Source organism: Nannospalax galili, unplaced genomic scaffold (assembly GCF_000622305.1).
Source record: "Nannospalax galili isolate Female #2095 unplaced genomic scaffold, S.galili_v1.0 scaffold136, whole genome shotgun sequence".
NCBI lineage: Eukaryota > Metazoa > Chordata > Mammalia > Rodentia > Spalacidae > Nannospalax > Nannospalax galili.
In genome coordinates, this window is record NW_008340872.1 from 2,882,072 (window position 1) to 2,891,334 (window position 9,263).

At 41.6% G+C, this 9,263-nt stretch overlaps 1 protein-coding gene across 3 annotated transcripts in view; it reads right to left on the reverse strand.

The window, feature by feature from the left end:
* Positions 1-9,263, reverse strand: part of Itsn1 (intersectin 1) — a 200,361-nt gene that overhangs the window by 141,625 nt on the left and 49,473 nt on the right. For all 3 annotated transcript variants that reach the window (XR_003849972.1, XM_008835940.2, XM_008835942.3), the window contains exon 4: positions 8,288-8,351. Coding sequence is in view for 2 of the 3 variants with exons in the window: in XM_008835940.2 (XP_008834162.1) it covers positions 8,288-8,351 (64 nt within the window). In the remaining variant the exon portion in view is untranslated. The remainder of the gene's footprint in view (positions 1-8,287; positions 8,352-9,263) is intronic.

A 9,263-nucleotide genomic window follows, 5' to 3' on the forward strand; every position in this document is an offset into this window, starting at 1 on the left:
CAGTCGGTTACTCCCAAGCCCATGTGACCCCTGAGGAACAGATCCTCAAATGACCTTTAGAGTAAGAATAAATCGGTTTATCTGGACCAAACTGTATGGCCTTAAACACACAAAAGGAAAGTATAACCAAAGATTAAAGGGGCCAATATAATTTCCTAAGAGTCCATATGTGTAGCTAAAGGCTACATAACAAGCAACAATGCCAAACAGGCAATACCTTCTTTTGAGTTGTTGGCCAAGGTGGCCAAAGGGATTCCCAGATAGTAACCCAGCATAGAACTGGGAAAATGAACAGCAGACCCCAATCTTATCCAAAGGAATATTGACAACTGATTACCGCTAGATGAGGAACAGCTGACCCTCCTAAAACAAAGACCTCTAGATAGGCTGACTAGATTCACCAGATGGACAAGTAGTGGGGAATGGCTGGGGTGCTGACAACACAGCAGACAGTAGTAGGGATATCAGAGTATAAGGGCTCTCGTGGGGGGAGGGAGGCTATGGGACGGTGCTATCTGGGAAGTGGGTGTAAAAATAAATTAATTAAAATACATTAAAAAACAAGAATATTAATTCTTCAAAACATAAAAATTTGCTCCTTAATATTTTGTGGATGTGAAAAACATTACCATTGAAATCTACCTGATGATTTTATATCCATGCTCAGATGTCAAGGAGCTCAGAAATTAATCGAATCTACCTGATGACTTTATTTCCATGCGCAGATGCCAAGGAGCTCAGAAAGTAACCAACTGTGACTAGTAATTTTTTGTTTTTTAAACATACTCAGCGATTTTAAATATTTTTCAGGAGAAAAAGATTCTCATTAACATAACATACATACTTCTGTTGCTTTATTTTTAAATAAATGATCACCCTCTGGGGCTGGAGAGATAGCTCAACAGTTAAGAACACTGGTTGTTCTTGCAGAAGATCCAGGTTCGAATCCCAGCACCCACATGGCAGGTAACAACTGTCCATAACTCCAGTCCCAGGGGATCCGACAGCCTCTTCCGACTTCCGTGGGCATTGCACGACATGGGTGCACTTACCTACATGCAGGTAATACACGCATACACATGAAATTTTAAATAAATAAAACAATAAAAAAAGGATCACCCTCTATTCCCTACACTGCTATTCTTAAAACATGCTTTCCAGTGAAAAGTATTAATATTCAATTTGACATGCGTGGATTAAGGAAAAAAAGATAAGAGTTTAATTAGAATACTTTAATGCTTTTAAACCCTTTCCACTAAAGCACTTCCATGGACAAGGAGAAAAAAGTAACATGTAATCTTCAGGTTCTGGGGGCTTCGTTTTAGAGCACTCAGCACAGTTCCAACATCTGGCTGAATGTCTAGTCTACAGTTTTCAAAAAGGCCTTTTTCTCCATTAAAGAAACAACCATTTTTTAGTGATAAAAAATGCAAAGGAAGCTACATAAATACTGTTATATCACAAAGCCCAACTCCCCACTCTTCTCTCCCTCATCACCCAGTGTCCCGGGACAGAGTTGGTATTCTACATTCAAGGTGTCTTCAAAACTAAACAAAACAAAAGAAAACAAAAAAACCATTTGGCTCTGCCATCCACTTCATGGTCCATTTGTAATTCTTCTTCAACTAAATTCTTTGTACTAATTCTCAAAAAACATCTAAGTCTGACTATACCAGCATTAAACATTAAACTTCAGAAGTAAAAATGTATGCCAGCAACAGCAAACTGTTGCACATGACTCTGGAAACTGGCTCTGAGAACAGCGTTTAGTCTTCTATTGAAAGTGCTACATGGCAGCAGGCAGGGAGGGAACAGAGCAGAGGTGCTGCCACCAAGGCTCAGCTTTACTTATTTGACTTATACAAATAAAATAAACGGCACATCACTCTCAACACTGCTGGTGAGAAAATGACTACAACTCCAAGTGGAAGGGAAACCCCATCATTTACTCTTCACACAGCAACCGCATGCCTACGAATGTACCTCAAGGTACATTTTCAACAGCATTAAAATCACATGGATAAAACCTTCTTCATTGCAGCATTTTCTGTCATCACAAAATATTGGGAATAACCTAAATATGCAAAAGAGCACATTGGTTAAAACAATTACAGTACAGTCTTCCAAAATGAGCGCTGTGTGAAATGTAAAGAAAAAATGAGAAGCATGATACATTAAGTGAGCAAAGACTGGAAGACAGCAAAGACTGGACGTGCATTTACAGGTTGATAAAGATGAGGAAAGGGGCTGGAGCGATGGCTCAGCAGTTAAGAACACTGGTTTTTCTTACAGAAGACCAGGGTTCAAATCCCAGCACCCACATGGCAGGTAACAACTGTCCATAACTCCAGTTCCAGGGGATCCGACAGCCTCTTCTGTCCTCTGCAGACATTGCACAACACGGGTGCACTTACCTACATTCAGGCAACACACGCATACACATAAAATAAAAAATAAATAATTTTTTAAAAAAAGATGAAAAAGCCTAAGAGCAAACACAAAGCAGCACACATTCTGAGACTTTTTTTTTTTTTTTTGTCTTTTATGAGACAGGGTCTCCCTGTAGCCTCAACTGGCCTGGAACTCACTATGTAGAGCAGGGTAGCCTTGAACTCACAGAGATCCACCTACCTCTGTTTCCCAAATGCTCGGATTAACCCAGGCATGCACCACCACACCAGGCTTGTACCTGGTTCTTTTACCCACACACACAAAAACAAAACAAAACAAAACAAAAAAACCCCCAACAATTGGGGGGTTTTTTGTGTGTGTATTTTTGAGAATGGGTCTCCCTGTAGCCCCAGCTGTCCTGGAACTCACTATGTAGACCAAGCTGGCCTTGAACTCATAGAGATGCACCTGCCCCTGCCTCCTGAGTGCTGGGACTAAAGGCATGTGCCACCATGCCTGGCTAAAAATAAAAATTTATAAAGGCAGCAAGGGGCTAGAGAAACGGCTCAGAGATTAAGAACACTGGCTGCTCTTCCAGAGGACCCAGGTTCAGTTCCTAGCACCCACATGGTGCCTAACAACTGTCTGTAACTCCAGTGCCAGGGGGTCCTCTTCTGACTTCCTCAGGCATTGCATGACACAGTGGTACACTTACATACACACAGGCAAAACATTCATACACATAAAATAAATAAATAAATAAATAAATAAAAACTTTAAAGGCAAAAAGAAACAAACAGGTGGGAACAGGGAATGAAGGGAAAGCAGACTAGATGAACGTCCCTGACATTCTTCTCTGTACACATCTGGCTTTCAAAGTTCCTTAGAAGGACAGCTGTTCCATGTGGGCATGTCACAGGTCACTCACCTCCCAAGTGATTCCCACTAAACCAAAAGTAAAGCCAAGTAATAATGAAGATTAATCCAGTTTGGTGATCCAGTCACTCATTTAAAAAACTATGAGATGCCCCTACTTAGGTGTTGTTTAACTATGAAAAAGTCGGTCAAACTCTGCCTTCTTATTTTGGAATAGACATAAAACAAGAGAACAAACTGGGTCATTGTACATGATGCTAGATGGTATTAAGATAAGGGGAGAGCTGGGCATGGTGGCACTACTGGATCTCTGTGAATTCAAGGACAGCCTGGTCTATAGTGCAAGTTCCAGGCCACTAGCTGGGTTACAGGGAGATCCTGTCTCCAAAAAAAAAAAAAAAAAAGGTAAGAGATAAGGGGATAAAGGCTGGGGTTTTATTTCTGTGTAGAGTCCTTTATCTTGCATGCTCAAGACCCTGGGATAGAGATTCATCACTGAAGGGAATGGGAGAGGGCACTGAGACTGGAAGAGAGGAGTTAAGTGAGCAGAGGGAACCCTTTGGACAAATTCATCAAAGACCATCTCTTTGTAGAATGCTGAATGAACTGAAACAAGAGAGGTGAAGAGATTTGGGATCTGGAACTGCAGTGGGAAGAAGCACTAAGTACAGTGGCCCCAAGGCAAAGAGAACCTGTCTTCTAAATAGAAAGGTCAATTTCTGGTCTTATTTTTGTTTTCTAAGACAGGGTCTCACTACAAAGCCCTGGCTGGCCTGGAACTCAGTATGTAGATCAGGCTGGCCTCAAATTCACAGCCTATCCTTAAGGGCCAGCACCACCAACTTCTGAAAGGCAGATACTGAGAAGAGAGTGAGGGGAGGAGATAAGGCCAAGCAACAGCAGGATGACTCTTGGAATTGGCTCTGGATTTTAGTCTCTATGGAAAGTTTTAAATGATTTTATTTTTTTCAGAGGGGAGGGGTTAGTTTTTCAGCAGTAGTTTCATGTACCCCTCATTGGCCTTGAGTTCTGGACCCTCCTATTTCTACTTTCCAAAAGCTTTGATCATAAGCATGAGCCATCATGTGCAGCTTGCTTTTGGGGGTTTTGTTTTTGTTTTGTAATGTGTATATATGCAGGTGATTGTACTAACCTTAGAGACCAGAGGGGTCAGATTCCCCTGGAGCTTTTACATATGGCCAGTATTGGAAGCTAGGATCTGAACCCAGGTCCTCTGTAAGAGTAGTATGTGCTCTAACTGGTGAGTCATCTCTCCAGCCCTTGGTTTTACTTTTTTAGATTATTCCAGTCTCTGTTTGGAGAATGGCATCTCAAAGGAAGAGTGTGAAAAAGGAGCTAGCCTAGATGCTCAGTGGCCCCAGTTAAAAAAAAAAAAAAATGGATCAGGATGACAGCAGTGGAAACACAAACAAGGGGCCAGATTGGGGCTAAAGTCTGTGGATGGAGTCAAAAGTACAAACTGATGAAGTGATAAACAGAGTGGAATGGGGCATCAGGCATGGCTTCCAGGTATAGTTTGGACAATTTAACAATGCCCACAGCCATGGATGGCAATGGCAAAGATTTGGGAATAAGGGATGGGGAGGGGATTAGGAACCAGGGTATCCTTTTGGGCTTTCTTTAAATCTGGAAATGAACCTGGCCTTCCCTTTCCTTTCTCTTTGCTCTCCTTTTTAGCTCAGGCTGACCTTAAACTCACCACTAACATCCAACTCCTGGTTTTCCTGCCTCAGCCTCCCAACTGCTGGCATTACAGATGTGTACACCATACCTAGCTCCAAAGTGACCTTGGTGGAAGTCAAAGGCTCTCATACATACTCAGGAGTGCCTGAGGACAGTACTTGTCATATGACTTTTGACCTGTCCCATCCCTGTCCTAGAACCACACCACTATCCTGTATGATTTTCTGCCTTTAAGTCTCTTTGTTCCCTATTTTCCCTCAGGGCCTATTTCCAGGGGGCCCTCCTACCTTCCTCTCGAGCATGCCATTTCTATGGGCTCTGTCCTCTCAGATTCTAAAGTTCTCATCCAAACTCTGCCCCTTAGACCTTCCTTTCCTGTGTCTTCAGTTGCTTGCCTGTCTTCTCTGCCCGCTTCCCATCCATACCAGGGCAAGGCTGAAACAACTCTGGGATACTTGCCAGTTCCTTCCAGCTCCTTAGGAGGACAACTTCTAGGAAGATGTATCATCTCTGCCCACTGCTATGATTTGGCATTGCACACTCTGACCTAACTCCTTCTTCAGAGAATTCAGATTTCCTTATATTCTTCACTGGAAATCATATTGGGAAGATCAGTAGTCCTCTAAGTACAAATAGCTTACAGTTTAAGAGTTTAGAAACTAATGGCTGGTCATGGTGGCACACGCCTTTAATCCCAGCACTCAGAAGGCAGAGGCAAGTGGATCTTTGTGAGTTCAAGGCCAGCCTGGTCTACATAGTGAGGTCCAGGCCAGCTGGAGCTACAGGGAGACCCTGTCTCAAAAATAATAATAATAATAAAAAATAAAAATAAGAGTTTAGAAACTAGCTAACAGGGATGTAGTTTCTTCATGCTAGCAAAACATTACATGGGTCTGCCAGCTGATGATTCCTGAGACCCACATGGTGGAAGGCAGAGCTGATGCCCACAGGTTGTCCTCTGACTGTACCTGTGCACCATGGCACAAGTGCACACACAATAAACAAAATTTTTTCAATATAAAAAGAATAAATTAGCTCAACAACAGATGCTCATCTCGCCCTGGGATTCCTAGTACTGAAAACAAGAGAAAACATTTTAGCCATACAGCTAAAACTAAAAATGACTGTGGCCACTCAACAGAAAGTACTTTGGAAAACTAGTAACTATCTTAATTGGTGACAATGAAATTTTCTTAATAATTCATTTTTCTCCTTAACACATAGTACCATATTTATTGATGGGCTCTTTCCCCTAGATTGCAATTTTGATGAAACAATGGAGCTTGTATACTGTGTTCGACGATACATTCCCAACACCTACAGCAATCACAGGCTCACAGTAAACACCTGATAATATATTTTCAGTGTGGAATAAGGTTTTCTCACAGCAGAGTATAGATTACAAGACACTTCCTAGCCATGTCTAGTGCTTACAGGCCTGTAGTACCTGCAAATCGGGTGGCTGATGAGGTAAGAATCAAAGTTCAAGGCCAGTGCGGACAACTTAGCAAGACACCACATCAAAATAAATAAAAATATTTTTAAAGAAAAGGTTAGATACACAGAGATATAGCTCAATGTGAGTGCTTGCCTAGTATGCCTCCAAAGCCCAGGTTCAATCCCCAATGCCAAAAACAGCTTTTCATTGTTTGTTTTGTTTTCTTCTCTGAGACGGAGTCCCATGATATAGCTCACAGTAGCCTCAAACTCATGATCCACTTGTCTGTTTTCCAAGTACCCAGGTTATAGGCATGTGCTACCACGTCTGTGGGAAGACGTTTCATGAATGAAACTTCAAAAGTTAGTAATATAAGACAAGTGCAACTCAGTGGAGAAGAGCCCTGGAAAGCTGGTTCTAGGGAGAACCTTGATGGTAGGAAAGAGAATCATGTACCAGGATGCCAAGCAAAAGAAACCCGTTACAGGAGCCACACAGTGACCTCAATTCTGGCACCTAATTGACAGGACATGTTCCTGTGCCTAGACTATGGCCTATGCCCTGAGCCTTTTACTTCTCTAACCAAGTAGATCAGATGTTAGGACTAAGCAGCTTCTCGGAAGCGAACTCACTAGTGGATAGAGAGCCTCGCTAGTATGCCACAACCAGGGAAAAACAGTAGCCAACACAGCACAGGACTCTGTATTATTAATTTTCAATTTGAATATATCCAAACACAATGATGTGTGTTTATTATATGTTCCATATAATTTTTACTATTTCAGAACATGATTTTTCAAAATGCTGACAATTAATAAAGAATAGTATAGTTTGAGTTCTGAAGAGTCTTGAAAGCAACAAGGTACAAGATATATCTTTCCTAATTTCCCTAAGTTTGTAAATATAGGCACACATATTGGTCACTTAAGGGAGTAAGAAATTAGGTGCAGGGGCTGGAGAGATGGCTCAGCGATTAAGAGCACTGGATGCTCTTGTGGAGAATCTGGATTCAATTCCCAGCACCTAAATGGCAGACAACCATCTGTAACTCCACTCCAGGAGAATCCAACACCTTCTTCTAACCTCCATGGGCACTGCACAACACAGGTGCATTTACATACATGCAGGTAATACACTCATACACATAAAATTTTCAAAAATAAAATATTTGAAAGAGAAATTAGATGGAAATTTTAGCTATGTGAAGCACCGAGCTTCTGATGCTAACAGCTCTCTTTCTGGGGTTTTACCCTGAGAGCCTATATTATGCATCAACCCACACACTAAATACGTATAATTTTTCTGTTAATCCACTCAACAACTTAACAAAAAGAAACATCCCAATTTCCTAAATTAAAAACTGAAATCAAAGGGGTAAATGTATGCTCCAAATGACATAAACAGAAGTGCTCCACCTAGGACTGCAGTTTACATGCTCTTTCTTTACAGCAAGCGGCATCTACAACACCAATGAGCTCAGGGAAATCAAGTGACAGTTGCTGTAAGAACCACACACAAGAGAATGGGGCTTTCTAACAGGTCAACAGACTCCAGTACCCCTCCCCGAAGTCAGGAACCTAGAACCCAAAACTACATTTGCCAGCCTGTTTTCTCATGTTTACTCCATGGCTTAAAAAGGGACAGTGTAACACCTGTTTGGAAAGGTCAAAGAATTCAACATCTATTACTTTTGTGCACAGCACTGCCATTCAAATGTCACCCTCTGCAGGAGTAAATTTTCTGGAAGAAAAAAAAAAAAAAAACCAGAAAATACCAGGACAGAACTGCATGTTCTTCTTCTATATAAATCATATTCTAAATAAACAGAACTGGACAGTATCTTATTTTGTATTCTGCTTATGCAAAATTCCAACTTACCATATCTGTGCTAAGACAGGTTGAGGTAACCCAGATTGAAAAAAAAAGTTCCGTGCTTGATCACCTGTAAATTAAGTAGAAAAAGTTTCAGAAAAAAAATAAGCAAACAAAAAACCAACAGGTGCCCAAAAATCCCCTCAGAAAAAAATTACAAAAATAAGAAACAGGCTGATAATCCTATAAATACCAAATGACTATATGATAAAAGTCAAACAGAGAGGGGGCTGGAGAGGTGGCTCAGTGGTTAAGAACACTGGTTGTTCTTGCAGAAGACCCAGGTTTGAATCCCAGCACCCAAGTGGAAGCTGACAGCTGTCCATAACTCCAGTCCCAGGGGATCCAACAGCCTCTTCTGACCTCTGCGGGCATTGCATGACACAGGTGCACTTACCTACATCCAGGCAATACATGCATACACATGAAATAAAAATAATACATAAATTTTTTTTAAAAAGTCAAACGAAGAGCCTCTAAGCAATAACACGAGTCCTTCAGAACTGACCTCAGAACTTAACACTTTGAAGGCTTTGCTGAGATAGTCTATCCACTTTAAGCTGTGGCTAAATAAGGTGTTACTACCCATCATGACTGCTACAATTTGGATGCTAAATGTATCTCAAAGGACCATGTGTTAAAGCCAGTCCCCAGCTGGATGCTACTGAGAGGTGGTGAACTTTTAGGAGGTGGAGCCTGGTGAAAAGTCTTAGGTCATTTACATGGCTAATCAGTCCTAAATGGAAACTGAGCAAAATAAACCTTTCCCTTTAAAAAGCTGATTGTTGGGGGCTGGAGAGATGGCTCAGCGATTAAGAACACTGACTGTTCTTGCAGAAGACTCGGGTTCATATCCCAGCACCCACATGGCAGCTAACACCTGCCCATAACTCCAGTTCAGGGGCTCCGATGGCCTCTTCTGTCCTCTGTCAGCATTGCACAACATGGGTACACTTACCTACATGCAGGCAATACATGCATA